The 26,510-nt window shown below is 42.8% G+C and overlaps 1 protein-coding gene across 1 annotated transcript in view; it reads left to right on the top strand.

Annotated features, from left to right (window-relative positions):
- The window catches only part of Ppp1r14c (protein phosphatase 1 regulatory inhibitor subunit 14C), a 93,287-nt gene extending 69,234 nt beyond the window's left edge, over positions 1 to 24,053 (top strand). Inside the window, exon 4 of the mRNA XM_038341081.1 lies at positions 23,979 to 24,053. Coding sequence (XP_038197009.1) covers positions 23,979 to 24,053 — 75 coding nt within the window. The remainder of the gene's footprint in view (positions 1 to 23,978) is intronic.
- The last annotated feature ends 2,457 nt before the right edge of the window (positions 24,054 to 26,510 follow it).

Below are 26,510 nucleotides of genomic sequence, written 5' to 3'. Positions count from 1 at the left end.
TCTGGTTTAAATAAGCAAGGAAAGAGGACATTGTTACACAGTGCAACGAGGACCAGGGTGATTCTGTTTCGGGTTCCTTGGGGTTGAGGAGTCAGTATACCAACCTGCTGGAGTTGCTGGGATCAGGGCAAGGTTTGGGCAGCTACTACCAGGCCAAAGTGAGCGCACCCCCCCCCCCCGTTTTTTTATTTCTCAATCTTTTGTGTGATTCTCAACTCTTAGGATCGCATGGGTATGTCTCCAATATTTTGTGGTAATGGACAGAACGTGTGTTTGTACAGGAGAAAAGAGGGGTTGGCCCCTGAATTGCAGGGATCGGCAAGGCCAAGGATGGGCTGTTCTGAAAAATCCGCTTCTAGCTAAAAGTGCTTGTGCCGCTGCTCAGGGTAGAAACATCGGGTTTTCCTTTCGGTGCTATGATGTCATTTGCTCGCCCAGCAGTTGTGCTACAAACTTGCCTTTGTACAATCAAAGCCTGTCAGTTGCTGTGCAGCCAGAGGGCCTCAGGATGATTCATTGAGAGGCAAGGGTGATAAGAAGCATTTCCGGGTCCTAGTCATCTGTGGGGTCACAGAAATGTCAGGGGCTTGCCGTGGTAAACGTGCTGTGGTTTATCAACAAACACTGGGGTTCTGCGAACGACAGCCTTCTCTGTTGCTCTCTCTCTGCTGGCAGGAAGAAGGCAGACTCTTCTTGTTCAAGCCTGGTAAATGTCACTTTTCTGAGGGGCTTGGGTGGTGGATGTGGTTAGCTCATCCTGTGTGTTTCAGATCTCTGTCTGTGTAGCATCCTAAGCTGTCTGGCGAGCTGTTTCTAGTTTGTGCTGCCGTGGACTGACCCGTGCAGTCTTCCTAGAACAGGTTAAAGTGGGGAGGTCATGTGAACGGAGCACTGATGGCACAGAGAAGCTGTGTGGGTGTCTGGAGGAAGCACAGCCCTTGCTTTACCACAGCCTCTTTACTCATTGGCTCAGCAAATGTTTACCGACTGTGACTGATTTAAAGACCGGGCCGCAACGGTGAACATGCGGCGCTCTTTAAAAGGCGATCTCTTTAGAAGGCAACTTTGGTGGGAATTTAAATGCTCAAAAGATTATCAAAATAGGAAAGAAGGCGTCACCACCCTTTGCTCAGCCCATCAGTGCTTTCCTAAGTTAGGAACTGAAGTGGTTGTCAGGCTTAGAGGAACTGCTACAGCTGGGGGCAACCACACTGCTCAGCCTAACAGCTCTGAGTTCTCAGGCAGGAAACCCTGTGCTATGTCCCCGTTAGACCCCATCCGGCTCCCTATAAAGAGACACCAGTCTTAGGATGCAAGAGGGACAGAGCTTGATGAAGCAAGAGATTAGTGAGCTGGAAACATACCCCTTCTCCCCAAGGGAGGCCTTACCCTTTCTGAGAAGTGCAGGAAGGTGGTGGGGGGTGGGGGAGGAAGGGAAAGAGTGGGAGGAGGGGAGGGAGGGGAAAGGTTGGGTATATAAAATGAATAAAAAATTTTAAAACAACAAAAAAAAGAAACTTGTCCTTTGAAGGGTATCACGCTTTGCCCCTCATTCAAATGATCCCCAGATAACTTCTAACATATCCCTAGTTAACAAAACAAAACAATGCTGGGAAAAGAACAAAATCACCATAAGCGTGGGCTTACCAAGAACAGAGGAAAAGCAAAGCTGTCATTCTCAGAAGACAGAACTGGGTGCTTTCAAAGAAAAACCAGAGTCATAAGGAGCTGCTTTCCAGTGCTGCAGCCATTGGTGGGACAGCCCTGAAGCTCTGTAGAGTAACTGGGCAGTAGATTCTAAAGAAGCAATCTCACTAATCGTAATGAGATACCCAGGAGGCTGTAGCAGGTGGCTAAAGGATCTCGGTCCCTGCACATTTTCATTCCAAGCCTTTTGTGTTGTTTTGTTCTAAGGTTCTGTGTAGGCCAGACTGGCCTCAAAGTCACTGCATAGCAGAGGGTGACCTTGAACTTCTGATTCTCCTGCTTCCACCTGCAGAGTTCTGGGGTTACAGCGATGCACCATGCTGCCCTCGTGTGGTGCTGGGGATTGAACCTAGGTCTCAAGCTTGCTAGGCAAGCACTGTGCCCACTAAGTTACATCCCCAGTGCCTTCCTACTCTGTATGTCCCAGGCCTCTCTGCCCAGTGTGTGCTGGAGCTGGCATTTGGACTGACATTTAAAATAAACCCTGTGCTCTCTCTTCTCTTTGCTACTTCTCTCTGTACTCCTACATGGTGAACATCAGCTCCCTGCTGGGATATCTATAAAGTCCATTAAGGCTGTCTTTATGGAGAGAAAACATCCCGGAAGAGTTTCCTGACATGTGTCATGGGACAAGAGTGTGTGTTTATTTCCTGTTTCATAAAGATTCAGCTCTCTGCAAAGTTACAGAACTGTTCACAAGACCACCCTCACTGAAAAGCCAGTTGCAGGTGGAGGGGTGCCTCAGACCAGCTTTGTTGACTGGTTCTCTAGAGAAACCCACAGAAGCACTGAAATCTGTTATCTTTATTGTTCGATTTGTCTGGTCAAGACAACAGATTAAAATCACAGAAGGGAAGAGTTACAAGGAGGCAAAGCTGGAAAGATTCTACCCATGCTGCTTCTCTTCTAGTTTGCTCCTCGCAGTGGACTGGACAGTTAATTTTCTCATCAGTGACGGGAGACAACATGTTCAGAGTGGCAGCACTGGAGGCTCCTCTGAGCTTAGGTGTCCAGAGTTTGTCTGGGGAATTGAATGTATTGACGTGATTAACCACCCACATAGCTGACCTCAGTCTCTAGGTGATACTCTGACCCAAAACCTCCACTTGTAATCACCGTATTAGACCATTTTGGCCCAAAATAAATAAAAAGACTTTGTTGAGGAAGACATCCTAAGGAGACAGGGGCAGAGGGCAGACCTATTCATTACCACACAGTCTTAGATCCCAGGTGTAGTGGTTTGAAAGAAAATGCCCTCCAAACGGAGTGGCACTGTTAGGAAGTATGGCTTTGTCGTAGTAGGTATGACCTTGTTGAAGGAAGTGTGTGACCGTGGGAATGGGTTTTGAGATCTCATATATGCTCAAGCCACACCGCTATCATAGTCTACTTCCTGTTGCCTGCATAGCAACATGTCGCAGCACCACGTCTGCCTGCATGCTGCCACACTCCTCACCGTAATGGTAATGAACTAAATCTCTGAACCTGTAAGCCAGCCCCAGTTAAATGTTTTCCTTTATAAGAATCGCTGTGGTCATGGTGTCTCTTCACAGCAATAGAAATCCTAACTAAGGTACCAGGTGAGCACAGGGCAGTGACAGGGGTGATGGTGACCATGATGATGATGACAATGACGACAGCAACAATAGCAAAAGGAAAGAGCAGAGTTTTCATGGGACGAGCCACCCACGTCCTGCTTTTGAATACTTGCCACCTCCAGTTAATGAAGTTATTTTTATAAAACACAGACTTTATTTTCTTTGTGCTGGGAGCAGAACTGGAACCTCGCTAGTCTGAGACTAGTACTCTACCACTGAGCTGTGTCCCCAGCCATGACGCACAGCCTACAAAGAACACTGGGTCCAGTTGACATTTTCTAATGATTGGTGTTGACTTTGTGGCTTCTTCTTATTATTAAATTCAAAATGATCACTCTTTTTCAATTTTCTCTCTGTTTAGAAATACATAGACCTAAATAAAAAGGAATTAAAGACTAATGAACACATGGCATTTGAGATTTCTGTATCTTTGGCAAATGTGGTCAAGATAAAAAGAAAAGAGGTATTTGAAGCCACCACATAAAGTTACAGCTGACTTCATTTTGTGGCCTGTACTCCGTCCTGTGCCATGGTGATTAGTCTGAATTTGGTGACACATCACAAGAGAGCCATTTAAGGAAAAATCCTGAACTTTTTCTTAGAACAGTGGTATGGCCCTATAGGATTTGTGCTGGGCCCTTAGCTACAGAAGTAGAGTTGTCCTCCAATCGTTGTCCTTGAAAAGGAGCCTGTGTAAGCCACTTATACACATTCTTTGTTAACCCTGAGAGGAATCTCTAAGCCTCCCTAAAGGGGCACATCCTGGTTTCCATGGGAATCTATGCTTCCGAAATTGCAGTTCTAGGACCACAAATAAGTGCCTGTTTGCTTCACAGACCACCTGAGCAAATATTAAGACATAGCAAATATTCTTGTGGTAGAATTACTTTAGTCTCTTTAGTGATTGGAAAATAGGAAATTAGCATTTTATTTTTTTTTTCTGTCCTGTCAATCGCATTCCATGGTTGGGATATTTATATGGACTTGACTTAGTATTGCTTGGATTGTGAATGCAAAGATTCCAAGAAGCGCATTAGTAAGCAAAGAACGAGTCACACATCCTAAGGTTGATAATTTGGAGCGCTAGTGAGCTTCTTTTGCTGAATGCAGACACAGGCGGACTTCGGGTAAGATACAAATTCATCTAGGAGCAGTGGTCGAATCTCTGAGATTAAGGGGACTGCCCTTGCAGCAAAATAAATTCAACTTTAAAGGCAGAAGTCCAGAAATCAAGCAGATGATGTGGTATCTGTGGCTTCAGGTTAAAGGAGGGAAATCAAAACCAGGTTGTAGTTAAGGCCTCTGGGAATCGGCCCTGGCAGAAGTCACTGTGACAGCAGCCGCGACAGACCTTACCTGAAGGAGCTTCCTTAAGCCTCTTTTTAGATAATGAAAAGCAGGATCAATTATGCCCTGCCGGCACAGGGAGAGAAAAGTAATCCCTGCCTGGCACCCAGAGGAAATGAACACTCATCTCACTCAGTGGTGAGTGAGCCTGGAGGGAGCTCACTGGAGGGCTGTGAGGGCTGGGGGGAGTATATCCCAGCATCCCCTGGGCTGAGCACACCTGGAAGCAGGATTCTTTCACGGTGATTCGCTGTTTCCTGCCTGGTCTCCTGGGCAACCCGCACTGTTAAGGTAGTAAAATTCTGAAGTGATCTTTTTGATAATATCTAGCTGGTTCTCTGTGTCAAGGTTTTGTTATTTTGAAAAGTTTCCAGGTGTTGCCATCACTCGTCCAAAGCGGTGCGACTCACTTATCTAAACTTTGCTGAACTGGGAGGTTCTTCTGCTCTTCACCCTGTTGGCACAGTGCCTGATTCTTACCTTGGCTACTGTTCTAGTTCATTTTCTTTTGCTGTGATAAACATCATGACCCAAGCCAGTACAACCACACCAACCATTTGTCATGAGAATGAGCCAAGGTCTTACCTACGAGCAATCTGATGGAAGCATTGTCTTGGTTGAGTTTCCCTCTTTCCAGACAACTCTCCTTTTCACTGTGTTGACAAAAGGCTAATTAGCACAAACTTGCACTTGAAGCCAGTTGTGGCGAACACCTGGAATCCCAGTGCGTGAGACACTAAGGCTGAATTTAAGTCTAGCCTGGGCTACATAGCAAGACCCTGACTCACAAAACAAAACAAAAGCAAACAGCAATGACAAGCAAACCAAAACCCCAGAGAAATCCTTAGACTTCCAGTAAGTTGGCAGTGAGCCTGGGCCCGGGGTGGGTGGCTCCTGTCAATATGCAGGTTTAGGGCAGTGGCTGTTCTTGGGAGCAAAGAGGGGAGGGCACAGGACCATGTGGGCATGGGCAGGATTGGTGTTCCCTGTGTATCTCACCCTTAAGAATTCTCATGTGTTCTCCATCTCTGCTCTCAGCCCTGAGCTCGGCTTCAGGAGTAGATGGTATTTCCTTGAAAAACAGGTTAAACATCCATAGTTCTTCCAGGCACACTTTGTTAGAGCTTGCGTCCCTGGCACTGTTACTGCGGCTGGTGACACCATTCTCCAGGGAGTGGCTTTTAAGAGTCCTTATATTGGGAAATACTTCTAATTAAAGAGTCGCTGTTTAGTATCTATTCATCTTATTTTTTTTCTAAGTGGTGCAGAATGCTGGAAGAGATGACTCAAGTGTAGTTTATCTATAGAGCAGAGAGCTGTTACTTTCCTGTTTTCCAGGGACCCATCTTCTTCGAAGCAGCACACTGTCACCAATGGGTGAAACAGATTAATTACTTTGCATGGCCCGGGAAGGCCCCCAACACCTGGCTACGGGGATAATTACAAAGCGTGTGTCCATCTGCTGCCTGTGGCACAGGCTGGGGCAGGCTTGTGTGTGGGCAGTGGGGGCGGATGCTGAAAGCCAAAGGGCCCAGAAGGGATTGGGAAAATAAGGTCTCGGAGTAGATGTGTTACCAATTCTGCATCTAGAAAGAGCCGCCTGTTCTCGGGGCTGCTGCCAGGGCCCCTTGGAACCTGCCTTGACTTCGTTTTCAGCTGTGTAGTAATCTGGTGACTGCATGCTTTGGGAGTTAACTTTTCAAATTCCTGGGAAAGCTAGCCTTTCCATGATTGTGTTGATTCCCCTGTCTTGCCCTCCCTTCCTCTTCCCTCCCCTTCCTCCCTCTCCCCTACCATCCAATCTTCTCTACTCTTCCCTCCCTTTTCTCTCTCATTATAAAAAGAACACATAGGCTCCACTTCTTTTTTCTTACTCATTACTTACCCAAGCTTAAAGAAATACCCCTGAGAGCCTTCAGAGTTCCTTGAGTCAATGGATATTTTCTACAGTTTTCTTCCTAATGGACATTAAAGATATTAGTGCTGCCCACCCTCCCCACAAATCTATGTATTTTAATTTTATGTGTGTGAGTGTTGCTTGTTTGTGTGTCTGTGTCCCACATGCATGCCTGTGTGGATGGAGGCTAGAAGGGGGTGCTGGATCCCCTGGAACTGGAGTCAAGGGCAGTTGTGAGCCTGGGTCCTCTGTAAGAGCAACAAGCACTCTTCTTAAGAGCAGAGCCATGTCTCCAGCTCCGCATACCCCTTTCTTTACTTCCATGCTGCCACTGTATGCGTTCACTCATTCCTTCGGGTCATTCTCTACAGATCCTTGCTGGGCTTCTCCTGATGTCTTGTCTTGACCAAACGGCAATGTGGAACTAGGGTGTTGTGACCACACAGGGGTGGCAAGCATACTCATAGATTATTTTGTGTTCTTTTTCAGTTTATAATTATGTTACCAGTTCTCCTTTTTGAAACCTTACTTATTTTGCCTATCAATGGTATTAACAATTGTATTAATTATTAATGCAATGAGATGTATACTTTGTTAGTTCTTCCTCATCATCTTTTACTATACAACATCCTCTTCAAAAATTATTTCTATGTGTTATTATTAGTGTGTGTGTGTGTGTGTGTTTGTGTGGGGGGGGCACACATATGTGCCAGGACACTCGCATAGAAGTCAGAAGACAGTCTTCAGGAGTTGGTTCTTGATGCGTTTATCTAGTTGTTCTTTATCAGTAAAAAGTTGGGGGTCCCATCAGGGTAAGGACCTGAATGATCCGAGAAGCAGTGGCGAAGTGACCAGTGACCCAGTATCTCTGTTGTTCCTCCATCCACAAGGACCAAGACCCTCTCTAAGCCCCACCCTACTACTTCCTGTCTATCTAGCTTCAGCCCTCCAAAACCTCTATTTGAATTTTGGTCAGCTAGTCGCTAGTTCCATCTTCTGATTCAAAGCAAACTTTATTGTCAGAATGCAATCAAAACATCGCACAACAGGTTCTCTTCCTCCACCTTGTTGAGGCTAGGTTTCTCTTGTGTCTGCCATGCTGCATGTCTTAGACTGGCTGCCCTGCAATCATCCGGCTCTTTCTCCTGTCTCTGTCACTCATTTCACTGGAAGAGCCCCAGGACCACAGATTAATACCCCTGGATCCAGCTTGTTTTTGTGTGTGGAGATTTTGAGGCTCAAACTCAGGTCACAGGCTTGCTCAACAAAGGCTCTTATCTGCCAAGACATCTGTCTGGTTGTATATAGCATTCTTTTTCTCATTTATTTACTGTGTGTGCTTATGTGTGCACCACAGTGTTTATGTGGAGGTCAGAGGGATGCTACAAAAGTCAGGTTTCTCTTCTGCCATGCCAATAGTTATCCATTCTTCCACTGGTAGTTGCTTGTGTTGTGTTCAACTTTTAATTATTGAGAATACTAATATTACTATTGCCCTCATGTCTGGTATGCAAGAATTCTTCAAGGAATATAGGAGGAGATGACTTTCCTCTTGGTTGTTGGTCTGGCTCCATGCTCCACACCAGTAAGTGTGAGAATTTTCTTCACCCTTATTTGCCAGTCTGATGAGATCTCATTGTTTCAGTAAATCTTTCATGACTGTTGGCTGGGGGTGGGGGGTATGCTTAACTAGCATTTGTGTGTGTCTGTGTGTACGTGCATTTGTGTGTGCTTCTTTAGAAAATCTCATTTTGAAGCTGTTGTTGTTTATGTTTCTTTTAAGTGTTGGCATTTTCATTATCGATTTTAAAAGAACTCTTTATATATGTGAATATCCAGGAGAACAATTTAGATTAGAGTTTATTTTGACTTGTAATGCCTTTTATATACAGAAATTATAAGTTTTAATGTCAAGTTCAGCAATGACATCTTTCATGATGAGTAATCTCTTAGAAGTTTATTTAAGAAATTGTTTATGGGGCTGGAGAAATGGCCCAGTGATTCAGTACACTTCCTGCTCTTGCAGAGAATCTGGGTTCGGTTCCCAGCACCCACGCAGGGCAGCACACAAGTGCCTGTAACTCCAGCTCAAGGGGATCTGGCTTCCATGGACCCTGTACTCACATGCACGCACCCCAAATGCCCATGATTAAAAATACTAAAAATAAAATATTTTGAATAAAATTGTTTACTGCCATGGTTGTCTTAAAGATAATCTCATGGTATTTTACTTTAAATGTTAACTATTTAATATTTATTAAATATTAAGTATTTACTTTAACCATACATTCAAAAACCCCTTCATTTTATCTGCCTGCCTGTAGAGTGTGAGGTAGGGATCTTATTTGAAATCTTGCTATAATGTGATCTAATCTGACATCTTGCTATATTATACCACATCGTTCCTAACCTCCACTGTTCTGTAATGCCTTTCTGGGGGGCACCGAGTTTCCCTTCCAGTAGGACCCCCGTTTGGCTGCCTGTTGCTGGGAAGAGGCAATGGGCAAAACTGGGAGATAGGTTCATATTCCCAGCACAAAATGCAGAGTCTCCCTGGGGACACAATATTTTACATCTCTCTCCTCCTTTTTCTGTCATAATGAAAAGGCTGCTCTTTGTGGCATGTGTATCTTTAGTAATTTTGTTTGTAATTAGACTGAAATCACCTAACCCAACAGCTCTATAAAAGGAGTTTCTCATCCTCAGCATCGGTAGCACCGAGGCAGGGTTACTCAACCACCAGGTGGTGGTTCCAGGTTCCTTATGTCTTTGCATCAGCATGGTGTTTGAATCCTGGTCTGATTAATCAGTAACAACATGACCTCAAGAAAGTCTCTAAATTAGTGACTCTCACCCTTCCTAATGCTGCAGCCATTTAATACAGTTCTTCATACTGTGATGACCCCCAACAATAACATTATTTTATAGCTACTTAATAGTGATAATTTTGTTACTGTTATCAACCAAAATGTAAATATCTGATATGCAAGATATCTGACATGCAACCTATGTGGAAAGGTCTTTGATCTCCAAAATGGTCAAAACCCACAGGTTGGGATCTGCAGCTTTAAATTGGCATCCTGTTTTCTTAGACATTGGTACTGATTAAGTCAGACAGTACATGGCATGCCAGGTGGCTCATGAACCAAGCTTCTTAAGCTTTTTCTACTTGTAACCCCTTTCACCTGAGACATTTTTGCATACCCTTTATTACTATGACTTACAAATAATAAGTCAGAAATTTATCTTAAAATAATCATCATACATGCAAATGGCATTTGTAAATAATAAAAGGAATTTGCATATGAATGAGATTAATGTGCTTTTTATCTAACACAATCCAATTCAAAGATTAATTTGATGCTTTCACGCTGAAGAATGTCAGTAGGAAAATACAAAAAGTCTTTGTTTTCCATAATTAAACCATTGTGTCTACAAGAGCAAAACCCTGTGTGCAGTTTATGACATAAAGTAGCCTCAGGTCTGAGCTAACGAGCCTGTCAAAGCTACATAGTAATGTCCTATCTCAAAAACAAATAAACAAAATACCCCAAATCTGAGCCAAGGCGCTTCAGGGAGCATTTGGTGGCATTGTGTGGTACAAGAACACATATGCGCAGTGCAAAATGTGACTGGTTTCCGGTCATAACCAAGGCTGTGGTGAAGTCGTGGTCTGTGGTACAGGCAAACATGACTTCATTACGTGTGGATTATTAATTAGGTTTTGGTGCGGGAGAATTGTCTGTATTTTGTCAATCATGTTTTAAATAAACACTGATTGGCCAGTCAGGAAGTATAGGTGGGTCAACCAGACAGGAAGTAGAGGTGGGGCAAGCAGAACAGAAATTTTCTGGGAAAAAGGAAGCCTATCCTCCCAGTACTACCCAGATCATGAAAGAAGCAAGATGTGACCTACCCCGCTGAGAAAGATACCGAGGCATGTGGCTAACATAGATAAGAATAATGGGTTAATTTAAGTGATAAGAGCTAATATGAAGCCTGCACTAATGGGCCAATCAGTTTATTATTAATATAGACTCTCTGTGTGATTTCTGTGGGAATTGCTGGCTGTGGGAACTGGAACAAACAAGGGACCCTCTACATGCTACAAAGTTTTGGATCACTTGAGTTCAGAAACATTTTAATGTCACTCATGTGTCACAATCCTTACATTTATTTCAGTGACCCACAAGGGGCTGCAGTACACAGTGCAAGAAGCATTGACTTGGAAGGTGCCCTCAACAGGCACTGAGTGCCAATGGAACATGGTACAATTCCAAGCAAAACGCACACACCATGAGAAAGAAAAGGCTTTAGGTGAACTAAAATATATAAAGACTAAGTGTGAGGCATTCTTAGATACAAAGGTAGTCACTAGCACTGAATGGCCCAAAGGTCATTTAGAAGATAAGTGTTCACTGAAGATAAAAAGCTTCTTGGTTGTTTTAAAAGAAGTTACTCTGGCATTGTATGACACTTCCAGGCTCAGATTCAAAGGAAAGAGTTGGAGATGGGAGATGGTGGCAGTTGTGGTGGTGGTGGTGCTGCTGCTGGGGGGGGGGGGCGCTTGTGTGACACATGTCTGTGACACATGCCTGTCTGTGCATGGTGTGGATTGTAGTGGGTGGTGGCAGTTAAGAAATGCCGCTGAAGGAATGTTTCCACATTCACTTTAAGCTCCTTGTGAAAAAGAGCAAACACTCACTTGCAAGCCCTCGAGAGGGGAAGTTACTTAACCCAAGTGGTTTGGAGTGCCTGATTTTGTTAGCTGCTGTCTTTCAGATTGTGGAAGGAGAGGGAAAAGGCAGGAGTCTGAGGAACTGTGGTCCTCTGTTCAGAGGTACTGGGCGAGGCTTGTTGCATAGAGAGAGGCCGCTTGGTCATTCCTGTCTGTTCAGCCCCCAAATAATCACACAAAAACTGTATTAATTAAATCACTGCTTGACCTATTAGCTCTTGTTTCTTATCAGCTAGCTTTTACATTAATTTAACCCATTTCTATTAATCTGTGTATCACCACGTGGCTGTAGCTGTGGCTTACTGGCTAAAGTTTTGGCATGTCTAACTCTGGAGGCTCCATGGCGGCTCTCTGACTCTGCCTTTTTTCTCCCAGCATTCGGTCCAGTTTTCCCCCACCTAGCTCTGTTCTGTCCTATCGCGGACTCAAAGCAGTTCTTTATTCATTAACCAATAAAAGCAACACATAGACAGAAGGACCTCCCACACCGTTTCCCCTGTTCTGCTTAAACAAAAAGGAAGGCTTTAATTTTAACATAGTAAAATTACATATGCCAAAACAGGTACAATATTTATATCTACTTTATCTTTTATCATAACTATAAAAACTATAGCTATAACTATAAATCTTTAAACTTAATCAAAGACTCCAGAAGGATATAATATTACCTAAGAAAACAGGAAGTGCATTGTAAGCAACATCCAGAACTCTAGAATTAACAGAGAGTTCTTGCTGTCTGGACCATCAACCAAAGTTCTTCTATATTGTTGGGGCATCCATTTTCAACCTACAGGCCCATAGTATCTGGCAGACTTTTCCACAAAGCAGGAAATTTCAAAGACAGTTCCACATATACTGACAGTTTGTCAGTCACATTTTTCTGTGTCCTGCAGAATGTATAGCAGACTCTTTCATGAAACAAGAACCCTGAAGGACCATCTCACCTTTAGGCAAGTTTAGCAGTCATTTCTCTATGAGTCCTGCATGTCCAGTTAAGCAGTCAGGAAAGAGAAGTTTCTTGTCCAAATGGTTAACAAACTTCATAAAGAGCCTCTTCAATGCCCATCTTCCTCTTGAAGTAGATTGGTGTTGCCAGGATCAGATGTGTCTTATTGTCATAAAAAGTCCTAAGTTATTAAAACATTTTAAATGCCATATTCTGAAGGTCTCTGAAAGATTTGAAGAATATCTAACTGAAATATATTTCTATACATCTAAAAAAATCTAACATAGCTATAAGTTTGACTATTATAGATAAGTATCTATTAACTTATATTTCTTAATTATACATTACATTTTTAAATGAGCTACACAAACACAATACCTTATCAAGATCAGAAATACATATACATATAACAAAATTGAACTTAATTTGTATCAATAAACCAAGATCCATACCAATGCAAATTATTTATATCTATATCATATCTCCCTTTAAATGTAAGCAAACATTTATAGACAATATTTGGGAATATGGGCATAGTTTTTTCCATACTGCTTCCTGCTGATTAGGGGTGCTGTTAGTTAGTTCTTTTATGATGTATCCTGTGTGCTAGGTTCATCTCAGTCAGCAGTTGGGCAAAGTAATTTTTTGAGGGGTATTTAAGATGACCTTTCAGGGGGTCTTAGTCCATCAAACCATATTGGTCTGGAAGCAATCCAAAGGTTCTCATCCTCTGTGGAAACAAGAGAAGAACCTCTTTTCTAAAGCAACATATCCTTAGACCCAAATTTGGAAGTCATGATACCTTTACAATATACATGCTGGTTTAGCTTAGCAGCCCATACAATGAAATGTCTTTCTGTACTTAGCTCATTCACAGTCAAAAAATTCAAAGATAACACAATAGTATACATAATCCAGACTCACTGTGAATTTTCCATTTTATGTGGCTTATTTTTCTTTACTCCTTTTAATCAATCTCTTTTTAAAGCATTAATTTTATTTTATGACTCTCTATACTCTTTATCTTCTCAGGACAACTCAGGATAACTAATCCACTTTCAGGGTAACTAATCCACTGTTGAGAGAACTAATTCTCTCTTAGAATCATGACATTTATCCACTCTGAGACCCTCAGAGCCCACTTACCTCTTGTGGGCCATATCTCTTAATACTGCCATAATAGTGATTCAAGTTCCACATGAATTTAGTAGGATGTGTTTGAACCAGAAAAGACTGGACATAGCCTTAAACTTTGGAATAGAAGTCTTGATCATGATGGTGGTGCTACCCAGACCTCGGAGCATGATGGTTTATCTTACTCCCATTTTTAGAGGCCTCTATCCCCAAGTGCCAAGCCTTGTGCCCTTCTCCATAAGTTATCCTAGCCATATGAGAGCTGCAGAGAGACTTCTTTATGTCATGGCTTCTAGGGAAAGGAGTACCAGGAACAAGATACTGGAAGAGTTAACTCTTCCAGTGAGGCCCCACTTCCTAAAGTGGGAGGAACACTTCCTAGCCAAGCCATGACAGTGGTGGCTGGTGACAAGGGGTTTGCACAGCACTTACTGTGATCTGGAGTTTCCTAAGTACTTCTCACCTGTGAATTTGCTGAGTCCTTCCAGTGAACTTGAGGGCAGTTTCACTAGCATCTCTCCCACTTAGACGAGAGGGACACTGACTGCTGCTTGACTTTTCCTGGGGAAACAACAAATGTCTATTCACCCCAGAATAGGGCACTGGTGACAGCAGCCAGCACAGGGAACCTGCGACTTTATTGGTGTTGCTTACAGGACTCGAAGGAAGAAGTGTCATTCTTCCTTCAGTGACAGCCCAAGAGAGCTGCATCCTGGAGTGCCCAGCATAGCTCAGAGGCAGCTGGCTGGTGGATACATCTTCTCTGTCTGGCAACTGTCACTACTTATATAACCTTGGGACAGGGTCTTATGAATCTGGAAACTTCTTGAGATCCTGGTGTTTTACTCAAGGTCCTCTGCTCCCTTCAAGAGGGGGTGCTCCAAGTTGGAAGACTCAACTGAGCAAGAGTACACAACCTTTACACCCTGCAATTCCTGGGTGAGAATCACCAATCCTTGCCATGCAATTGCACCATTTATTACTGAGTGTATACAGTTTCTTCTAGAATAAACCCACTATGACTTTTTGAGGCATTTACTTCAAAGGGTCCTTCCTGTGTTTGCAGCTAGGAATCTTTATCTTCTGTTCTCTGCTTCTTGGGCCTCAACTCACTTTCCAGTCTTCAGCACCCTGGGCTCACACCTCCTTAAAAAACAGCAAGAAGGTGTCTCTGGGAGCTATAATTTGTCCTGCCCTCTCCAGCTGGCCCACCAACACAGGCAGCGGTAGTTTGCCCTGCCCTCCCCAGTTGGCCCATCCACACATGGAACAACAACCAGAGGGTGACTCTAAGGTGGTGCCAAGCCTCTCTTAAGTGCTTCTTTGGGAACATTTGAGCAAAACCAGCTGAAGCAACTAGAAATAAAATATACAATTCATCTTGAAACAGGGCTCAGAGAAAAATATTTATTTGCCTCTTAAAAATTGTGCCCATTAATCCAAGTAGTCTTTCAATGGTCAGGAATCTAGAATGGCCAGATCTTAAAAGCTACAGGAGATGGCCAGCTAATACAAGTTTCATAAAGAGAGAAAAAAAGGGGAAGGTGCTAGAGGACAACCCCTTACTCCAAAGCAATATCTCTCTCCCTCTCTCCTTTCCTTGCTCCCTCCCTTCTCTTCCCTCTCCATCTCTCTCCTCCTTTTTAAAAATAATATTTTGAGATAGGGCCTCACAATGTAGCCTGGGTGGCTAGAACTTTTTATGTAGACCAGGCTAGTGTCAAATTCATAAAGATTCCACTCCCTCTGTTTCCCAGATGTTGAGGTCAAGGGCATGCCCCGTCCTGCCCCTGGGTAGTCAGTCTTGATGCTGCAACCCTTAGACTCACCAGGCAGCCCCTCTTTCAGAAACTCTCAAGACCATGACCCTCATTTGCCCTGGCATCAGAGAGAGAGTCCAGTTACAAGATCCAGGTGCTGGCCACCGTAGCTGTCCCTCTGCCAGTGTGCACACAGACACACTTAACACTTCATCTCATGCCTTGTTTGATGGACGTGTTTCTGTATCTTCCTCCCCAGCTGGCCTAAGAGCCCCTGGAATATGGGATTTTCAGCCACTTCCACTGCATAGCTCAATACTTAGGACAGAATAATTTATGGAGCCCACCTAGGGCTAAGTATGGGCTTAGCTCATATTTGTCCAATTCAGATGCCATCAACAGTCCTGCATTCAAACACTTGTCTTCTGATTTAATATGAACAACTTGTACTGAAGAAGAATATCAATCACTGTTAGCTTTCTTCTTTCTTGTGTGCAGCCCACCCAGGGCCAGACCCTAGTACAGAATCCACAGCCACCAGGGAGCACCCCATCCACCATCACTCATCCATGTCACCAGAGAATGAAAGTCCTCAAAAGAATGCATTGCCCCTTTTGAGTATTGCAAAAGTCACAGCCTTTGTATGTAGGGCATTGCCTTGAATGGCCTTCACTTTTCAAGGGGAATCCTGCAGCTTGCAGTGGGAAGCGACTCTTCAGCATGCAGCGAGAAGCCACTTGCAGCCAGTCTTTCTCTCAGCATGTGTAGTGCATGGGGCTTAGGAGAGAGGAAGCTTTATAAAGGCAGTGGTAAATTGCTGGGCTTGGAAGCAGCCTGTATTTTTAGATAAAAACGTGCACAGAACAGTAGCCAGTATAGACATGTTCTGAGCCATAAAGAAAATCTCACACTGGCAGGGATTTAAGTCACCCCCAAACGAGAGGGAAATGAGAACATATTTTGTTTGTTTGTTTGTTTGGTTGGTTGGTTGGTTGGTTGGTTGGTTGGTTGGTTGGTTTTTCAAGACAGGGTTTTTCTGTGAAACAGCCTGGCTATCCTGGAATGTGCTCTGTAGACCAGGCTGGCCTTGAACTCACAGAGATCCATTGCCTTTGCCTCCTGAGTGCTGAGATTAAAGGTGGGTGCCCCCACCACCTGGCAAGAAGATATTTTGAAATTGAATGAAAATGAAAGACGTGTTCAAGCAGTGCTTGGGGGGGAATAAACGTCACTAAAATGTCTCTGATAGAGCATCTCTTAAGTCAGCCTGAGGTTGTGGCTCAGCTGGTAAAGGGCTTGTTTAGCATGTGTGAAGTCCCGGATTTGATTCCAGATGCCATATAAACTGGGCATAGTGTCATTTGGTTTGCCTGTCATCTTAGCACTAGGGATGTGGAAGTAGGCAGGAGGCTCAGGAGTTCAAGGTCACCCTCAGCTACACAGTGAGTTTGATGCCAGTTTGGGTTACATAAGACTCTGCCTCAAAAAAAATCAAAATCAAATTAATGAATAGATAATAGGATTTTCTCTAAGCTAATCTCATCCAGTTCCCGGGTAGATGGGCACAGCGATTGGTAGAGAAGGTGTGCCAGAAAACAAGCAGGGCATGCATTTCACTTGAGCTATTTGTTTGCTTTTCTAAAAACCAAGAAACCTAGTTAAGAGCTAGAGAGAGCTGTGTCTTACAGTAAGGGGACAGCAGAACCCAGTCCCTGTGGTCACAGATGTCCCAAATTGGCAAGTATTTGAACATAATGATGACCCTTCAAAATCCAGCATCCACTCCTTTGGGGAAGGGTGAGACCACACATCCCACCCACTGTCACCCAGTCATGTAAAATACTCATCGTATGCACTCTTTTTCTCCCTGATTTTTGTGACTAGTCTTCCAAATTGTAAATAAATGGCGATGCATCCATTTGGGGACTAAATATGATGGAGCGTTAATGGGAATTCTCTGTGCTGAACACCTGGCCGGGAAACACGAACAAAGGTGCCCCCGAGGGTCCTGTGCGAAACTGCAGGGTGAAATCTGTGTGCAATTGCAAAAGTTAGCAGAGGCATGAAAACGGGCTTCATCCTCTATTTAGAGTTAGACTGAGTACTGGAGGGGGGATCTTTTAATCTCTATGGAAGCAGAACAAGGGAGCCGTGGGGTTGCAAGAAACAAAGTATGAGTGTGTGGCATAGACTGTGGCATGCTAGTAGAAAAGGGTTGTGGGAGTGGGGCAGCAGGAATAGTGTGAGCTGAGTGTAAACTCGTCTGTTTATTCTAAAATTCTTAGGGTAATTTAAAGGGCCTAGAATGGCCAAAACCATTTGGAGAAAAGTCACCAAAATTGGCAGAATGACATCACCTAATATCATCAGAACTTACAGATTGTATTGGCAGAGACACTGTGCTATTTTTATAAAGAAAGACAAATGAATAGATTTAGCTCTTCCACACCTAACCTATGCCAAAGAAATGGAAGCATATTTCATTCAATATGACAGACACACACACACACACACACACACACACATGTTTTAAGCAATCTTATTTGTAACAGTCCCACACCAGAAACAACAGATTTCTGTCAGTGGGTGGATGGATAAAGCACTTGTGGTACATCTATAAAACAGAATACTATTTGGCAATCAAAAGAAAGGGACTCTTCATATATACCACGATACTGCTAGATTCCCAAAATAGGAAAGAAGTTAGATAAAAGAGCATACAGTGTTAGGATCCAATTGTGTGATAGTCTAGTTAATAAAAACTAACATATAGTCAGAAAACAAAGCCATGTTTCCCTGAGATTGGGAGAAGAGAGGGATTATAGAGTCATGAAGAAACTTCTGAACCTTGGTATGTCTGTTATGATTGTCTAGATCAGTGGTTCTCAACCTTTCCAATACTGCGACCATTTATTACAGTTCCTCGTGTTGTGGTGACCCCCAACCAAAAAATTATTTTTTGCTGCTACTTCACGACTGTAATTTTGCTACTGTTTTTTTAGTTATTTTAATTTTGCTACTGTTATGAATTGTAAATATTTTTGGAGATAGAGCTTTGTCTAAGGGATTGTGAGCCACAGGCTGCGCTGCTGCTGGTACGCTTGTGGTGGTTGTACACCTTAGTATCTTTAGTTTGTAGCTTCTCCATTAAACCTTAATAAAATGGGCAGGAGGTGTTCTTGTTTTTTGTTTTGTTGTTGTTGTTGTTGTTGTTGTTGTTGTTTTCTTTCTTTAAAGAAACCCCCAGGAACCACTTAGGGATAGAGGCTTCTTTTCTAACCATTATGTTAAAGTTTCTCTGTTCCATGACACAGTGACTTTCTTACCCATTCCAGAGGCTCTGGCTCTGGCTCTGTCCCTCATTTGCCCAACATTTTTATATTTTTGTTATTGTTATTTTAGCATGGGGCTTTATTAGCACCTCTTCCTTCTAGAAGCACATGCTTCTCTGGGATCCTGTCCCACTTCCTGTCTGCTTCGCCCCTACCTCTTGTGCCCCACTGTCCTTCACCAGTCCCCACTTGTCCCTCAGCCTCCTGCCTTGCTCTCCCTTCTGCATTTCTGTGCTTATACCTGCCTCCAAGCTTTCCTCCTCCATCCGTGCAGCTTAAAGCATCATCCTCTGCACTGACCCATAGAATTTTCGGGTATAATGTAATTACCTAGCTGACCGCATTGTGCCGTCAGGTACTCATACAAATATGGGTTGCTTAAAATGTGATCGGTGTGACTAACAAAAAGTATTTTACATTTTATTTATTTCAGTGGCCGCAGTACTGAAAAGTCTGAGTCTAAGCTATGTTGTTCACAAGTCCTCCCTACGAACCTATTAGCTGATCTTGACCTGCATTTGTTCAAAGTGGAATGCTACCAGTTGTTTTTCTTTCAGGAAAGTTTGTTTGGTTTGGCTCACTAATGGCCATTTGCTTTGTACTGAAGCTGAAAGCCTCTGATGGGGATGGATGCTGGTGAGGGCCACAGTCCTCGCATTCATCTTGTCTGTCAGTCATCTCATAGCAAGCCCGCTCCTGTCCCTCCAGTTGTCCGCATCTCAGCCAACAATGTCGCCTTTTTTACTGAGCAGTGGAGTCTTTCTCTGCCTCTTCTCTCCTCTGCATCCTACACCCAGTCTAGCAGGAAGGTCTGCTGGCTCTGCCTCTGGAATGCATGCAGAATCTATACTCTTGTTTCCTTCAGTGTTCACGGTGGCATTGATTGCCGGGTTCACTACCATAGCACCAAACTGATATTCCTTCCTTCCATGCATGTCTTCAAAGCCCATTCATTATACAGCTTCCAAAAGGATATTTCAGGTACTTAAATTAAATCACATTGCTCTATGCTTCAAGGCCTCCTGTGACTTTCCATGGCAAAGACAAGACTCTGCCATGTGGCGTACTAGGTCCTGACTGTCTGGCCCTATGAACCCCAGTATTTGCCTACCCACTCACTCTGGCATTCTGTTCCAGGGATACCCATCTGACTTACTCATTTGAAGGTCTCTGTACTTGTACTGTCAGCAAGCCTCTCCAAGCCTCCTCTAAAATGGCCAGTTTTCTGAGTAGGGTTTCTATTGCTGTGAAGAGACACCGTGACCATGGCAACTACTACAAAAGAAAAGGTTTAATTGTGGTGGCTCACTTACAGTTCAGAGGTTTAGTTGATTATCATCATTGTGGAAAGCAAGGCAGCATGCAGGCAGACTAAAGCTTGGTGCTAAAGAAGGGGTTGCGAGTTCTTGCATCTTGATGCACAGGCAGCAGGAAGTGATCTGAGATACTTGGTGTGGCTTGAGCATATAAGACCTCAAAATCTGCCTCCACAGTGTCATACTTTCTTCAACAAGGTCATACCTACTCCAATAAAACCATACCTCCTAACAATGCCACTCCCTTTTGGAGCCTTTTTTTTTTTTCAAACTACCATACCAACTAATTCAGACCTTAGTTCAGAGGTCACTTCTTCAAAGGGATAACCCCCCCATCCAAATCTGTGTCCTCAGTTCAAGGCTGGGTTTTTTTTTTTTTAACAAATGGGCTATATTGTTACTGGCTGAAAGTATCTTTGAGATACATAGAGCCATTTACTTATTCTTGATTAGAAATCCTTGAGTCTTCCTGGAGAATCATCTGGAAAATAAACTGAGTCTTTCTGGACAAGTGCCATGGCCATATTTCTGTATGGGGAATACATACTGGTCTTCTTGCTTTTCATCTACTCAACTGAGCACCCAAATGTGCAAATTTAATGAATAATTTAAACAGGCATTATGTATTTGTATTAGTCAGGACTCTAAATGAACAGAACTGATGTATATTAAAAAGGAGTGTTATTAGACTGACCTCCAGGATCCAGCCTGGTTTGTACAAGGGTGGCTGTCACAATGGGACAGCCAGTGAACTCAGTAATGTTTAGTCAACAAGACTGGATGTCTGAGCAGTCCCTGTCTAGGGCTGGAGACCCAGAGGGTTCCTGGAGGGCTAATGGTTTTCAGTCTATGCTGGAATCCTGAAGAAGTTGGGTTTAATACCTGCTGCAGAAACAGGGTAAATAAGCTTGCCGATCAGAGTGAAGGCAAGAAGGCAAAAAATAAAGGATTTCTTCTTCCGTGGTATTTTATGTGGGCTGCACTAGAAAGTGTAGCTCAGATTTAGGGTGGGTCTTCTTACCTCATATAATCTGAATAAGAAAATCCCTCGGAGGTGTTGCCTAGTAATGTGGATTTTAGTTGATTCTGAATGTAATCAGATTGATTGACCACCAAGATTAGTCATCACATGTACAGACAGTATAATAAGTCTATTAAAGTTATGTTTCTGTAAAATCAAAATGAAGGATCAGTATGATAACTCAGAGGATAAAGGTACTTGCTACCAAGTTTGACTGAGTTTGATTCCTGGGACCACTTGGTGGAAGGACAGAACCAAAACCCCAAGGTGCCCACATTCCCAAAAAATGGACTATGGATATTTTCCTTTTTTTTTTAAAGAGGGGAAAGTGGTGCGGGAGTATTGTCTGTATTCTGTCAATCATGTTTTAAATAAACACTGATTGGCCAGGCAGAAAGTATAGGTGGGAAAACCAAACAGGAAATAGAAATGATGCAAGGAGAACAGAAGAATTCTGGGAAGGAGGAAGCTGATTCCTCCCACTTTTGCCTAGATCACTGAAGCAGCAGGATGTGATCTGCCCCATTGAAAAAGGTACTGAGCCACTGACAAAAATAGATCAGAAAAATGGGTTAATCAAGATGTGAGAGTTAGCCAGTAAGAGGCTAGAGCTAATGGGCCAATCACCTTTATAACATATAGAGATCTCTGTGTTATTTCTTTGGGGCTTGCCGGCTGTGGGGTACTGAGTGGGACAGAAACCCCAACAAGCAGGTCCCCTCATTGTTTCACCTAGGTTGTCCCTCTGGCCTACGTGTTTGCCATGTGTGCACACACACGCACATGCGCACACACACACACAATTATAAACACAAATTGTAATATTGAAACGTTTTAATCTCTGAGATCCACCTACATTATGATTAATTTTGTTGAACTTGAATCTGATTTAAATGATAAAGCCACTTTTGTCTTGAAGGAGAAGGCCTTCAGTTTAGGGTATGCTGCTCCTCATGATTTTTATCTTTACTTTGTGAAAATTTTATTAAAACAGTAGAAAATTACCATAGCTATTCATGAAATAAATGATGAGGTTTGTGATTCTGACCTTGGACTTTATCAAAAGAAGAAACACACGGAGGAATACTGGGCTCCTGCCGCTCATTTGCATGGCATTCATATACATAACAACGATTTGCATAGCAGTTTCCAAAACAGTGAAAGGAAAAACTGTGCCAAGTGCTATGGGCTGTGAACAATGAGAAACTTAGCTTCGCAAAATGCAAGTCAGATATAAATGGGGAAAATGGCGTTATTTCAATCATGAGCATTCTTTAAATTAGATTGGTGTACCAAAAAATAAAATCATCCTCTGTGAGGGATGGCAGGCGTTAAGATGGGTGAGTTCTCTGACCAGCTTGTGGGATCAGTGCCCAACAGGAATTATCTGGACTGAGGACAGTTACTGACAAACATAGATTTCACTTATACCATTGTTTATAATTTGGGATTTGCCGGAAGTGTCTGAGAATCTAGTACTGAGGAGTTTAGTATTGATGCTGCCTCCAAAAGGACAGTGTAGCCGGGAGCATTTGCTTTTAGGAAGACTTTCTTGTAGTGGGGAAAAGCTTGGCATGATGTCAAGTAGACAACAAGGATCACGCAGTGTGATCTAAATAGCTAAAACCAAGGTTTGTGGCCGCAAATCTGTTAAGTGCGGTTAATTCTAAGGAGTATACCACTCCTGGTTTGTATTTTCCAAATATTTAAGCAAAACACGTATTAGTTTTATACTAGGAAAGACTATTAAAAATCAAGTTGTGGTAGTGGTAGGCAAAGTGTCACATGCTACAGCTTATTATGGGTTGGGGTCAGAGAACAGTGCAGGACTGACAGAGCCTCGGTCTTAATGACTGCAGGTGTAGCTGGCAGGATGAGACTGCCAGAGAGCCAGAAAAATTATAGGTATTTAAAATAGGAATACAAATAAAATACTCACTGACAGTAAATTATAAAGACATTTATAAATTATAAAGAAATTTATTTTAAAACAATGTTTTGTAATACATATAGTATTTATTAAAACAAATTTTTTTTATTCTAGCAATGTACTTGTTTATTTTTACATAAAGAGGTAAACATGGTTGAGTATTTGAAACTTCAGGGTATAGAACATTTCAATAATTTTTTTCCAGAGTGGGTTGATTGGCTCCAACCATAAAATTATTTTCATTGTTGCTTCATAGCTGTAGTTTTGCTACTTACATGAATCATAATGTAAATAATCTGTGTTTTCTGATGACCCCTGTGAAAGGTCATTCAATCCCCAAAAGGGTCGTGGCCCACAGGTTGAGAACTACTGATCTAACCAATACAGAGAACACAGACACTTCACAGAAATACTTAGCATAAAGGGACAGAAGTACATTTAAGGCCATTTCAAAATGGTTGGAAATTCTGTCCCATTCTTAAACCAAAATGTACTAAATAATTATATATACGTGTGCGTGTATGTATGTGTGTGTGTGTATATATATATATATATATATATATATATATATATATATATAAAGTAAGCAATGCAATCAGCAATTTTTTAGAAATCAAAGATGGCATAGTACAAGGATATAATAATTTGACATTTCTATGATAGACAACAGAAATTATTAAAAGTCTTTTTTCTATAATTAAAGCATTATGTTTCTATCACGTCAGAACACTTGGGGTGCACAGCACAAGCACTATAGTGCAGCACACTGTTGACAAATGTTTCATGCTGCCAGACTTGGTTGCATGACCTCACCCATGTGAGGTCACTGTCTACAGTTTAAGCAGTTGGAGAGACTGATTTTCAGTAGCATCGGTCTCACTTGGGGGCTTGCCAAAAAGGCACCTTGTCACTTTCCATAGTCATGCACTGAGCCAGATGCACCGAGGTAGGCCCAGCAGCTGTGACTAAATCCCCTGGGTAGATCTGATAATCGACTGTGAGAACCAATGGTCCAGCTTTGCTGATCCAGGTACAGTCTAGGGACATCTGCAACCTAGTTGGAAATGACAGAATCTTAGGCTCTAACCTGGCCCTACACAGTTAGGATCACAAGATGTCTAGGTGTGTTCCTACACGTTGTTGGACTGAGTTCAGAAGTCACACGTAGAATCCACATGGGTGATATCTGTCACTAGACACATTCACAAGCACAGGTTTTAATAATGTGGCCTCTTGTATTGATGTCTTTTAGGAATTTATCAAAGAGCTGCTCTCCCGGATAAGAGGCATGAGGAAGCTGAGCCCTCCGCAGAAGAAGAATGTATAATTTTGGAACAGGGTAGAATTCTCTCGGAGACAAAGAAAGCGACGACCTGGGATTTGGACTTCACGAAGACTTTTATTAAATAACCATAGTTGTCTTTTACAAACAACATTTTTTGGTGTGTATGTGTGTGGAGGGGGGGTTAGACATTTATTCAAAAGTGTTCCTTCTTTTGTTACTTTAAAGGGTTTTTGTTACTGTAATATTTTAATGGCAAAGCTATCACAACTTGGACTGCAGCCCAAGCAAGGACTGTAAAAACAGATGCATCTGTAAGGATGGGCGAAGCCAGGCAGTGTTTTCTGTAAGGACTCAGCTGTAATTAGGATCTTAGTCTACAGGGAAGACGGTTTTCTTGTGGTCAGTTTGCTGAGACATTTTTAAGTTATGCATTTGACGGAGATGTCAAAAATGTCTCATGATTGTATATATATATATCTACAAACTCTAAGTCAAAAATAGAATGTGACCTATATCTCACGAAGATGGAATAAACCTGTGCCTGTCCTGTTGGAAGAGGTCACAGGATGTGTGTTTTCAAGATGCCTCCAGGCATTCTTCATACAAGTGTGGTTTACCTTTGGCATCCACGTTCTGTGTCAAAGTGGAAGAATTAGGTGTGTTCATTATTGTAATGAGCCATATGACACACATGTTGAGTTGGTCAAGGGCTTACTATATGGAATTTCATTTTTTTTTTTTTTATTGGTTGAGATGCTTCGCCAGGTCAAGTTCTGATTGCCTCATTGTGGTCTTTTGAAGTTTTATGAACTTTTAATTTCAAGAACCAACCAGATTTCTAAAGAAATGCCCACACTTCCTGAAGAGAGTTTTGCAATGGAGAAAAGAAGCCCCATGTAGCAATGGGTTCTCTACTTTCAATGCAATACTGTGTATTATCTCTGTCAGTGAAAGCCGGCCAAGGGGAAGCCAACAGATTGAACCTCTTCCTCCTTAGAAGTAGATTCTGGCCCCTTCTGTGCTTGGATACCATCAGTCTGGAATTGTAAACTGAATATTGAGAAAATGTAGAGATGGGAAGACCCCACAAGATGCTTGTTGATTTAGAAGCGTGGCTTCATCTCTGGTTTCTCTCAGTGGTTCATGGCCCTAATTGTGACTTTGATTTCCATGTTGGGAACTAGGCCTGAGTGCCTACTCTTATCCCTCAGCTACATACCAGCTCTTTAGAGAAGAATTAAAATTCATATGGGATGTAGGCGGGGTGAAAAGTGAGTAGAAACCCTTCCTTCCTTCCAGGAAGCCCCTACTGCCTCCCCCTGGAAACCCTGCCTGCTGTAAGAAGTCTCCAGGTGGCCCTGTCTGAAGACAGGGACTAGGCATTTTATATCAAGGGTGCTTTGAACATATTTTATTTTTTAAAAGAACTATGTTTGTGAATTTTCTGTATACTGGCAAGCTTTTGGAAATGTATTTAATTTTGTAATGTTTACCAATGATTTATTTACAAGCTATTTACTCAAATAAAGGGAGCTGCTTACAAACTTGTCTGTGCATATGATGATTGCAGACTATGCAAGGCCTTGTTCACTTTGCTGCATTCTCTGCAGATGAAGATACCGAGCATGCAGAGGGCTAGCCTCACATTTTCCAAGTATGTGCCAGCATTTAATCATGACATTTTTCTTGGTGTCTTCAGCAGAGGACCCACTGTGTTCTTGGACTGGGAAAGAAATAAGACCAGCAATGCATACTCAGCCCTGCAGGCTCCTGTTCCAGGGCTCTCCCAAGCTGCACCCCCATTCATTTCATTCAGACTCCCCTTTTCCCATCTGAGACAAACCTGTAAGCATTTGAAATTAAGAAAGCATTCCAGTTGTTAATAGAATGCCATGCACAGTAAGAGTCAGGAATATGTGATATGTGCAGGATTTCTATCAGGCTTGACCAGCCCGCATCATGTTCAGCAGGTGAAGCAGGAATCCTGTTCCCCCTTCCACCCCCCAGGTCTCTCGTTCCACTTGTGTATGCTCTGGCCTTGCTCCTCTCCCTTGCTCAATGGCATCACCGGATTTCCTGGGTCATCCTGCTAGATGCTAAGCTACATTCCTGGTTCCTCTCCCTCTCCAAAACACCCAGTCACCAAGCTTAACTAATACCTTTTAAGCCTGTCCATGCTGAGCCTCCCTGGATTGCTGCAGCCATCTTAGAACTGGCTTTTCCATGTCTAGTCTTATCTCGTTCTGCTATTTTTACCTAGTTATTAGAATGATTTGATCGCCTTTGTCTAAAAACCTGACCCCTTGTCACAACTTCAGAGGAGCATGGCCCTTGCCTCCCTGCTTCGGTTTTTGGTCCTGTTCGATACCATTGAACCCTTGTGGTTTCTAGAATGTCCCATGTAATTTGCTCACCAGGGGTTAATAGAACATTTTACCTCGGCCTAAAACACCCTCTCCACCAGCTGGCTCTGTTGAGAGGGCTGGAACAGATTCCCCC

The sequence above is a fragment of the Arvicola amphibius genome, chromosome 8 (assembly GCF_903992535.2).
Source record: "Arvicola amphibius chromosome 8, mArvAmp1.2, whole genome shotgun sequence".
NCBI lineage: Eukaryota > Metazoa > Chordata > Mammalia > Rodentia > Cricetidae > Arvicola > Arvicola amphibius.
Note: the sequence above shows the minus strand (reverse complement) of the source record. Positions and strands in the feature narration are given on the sequence as shown.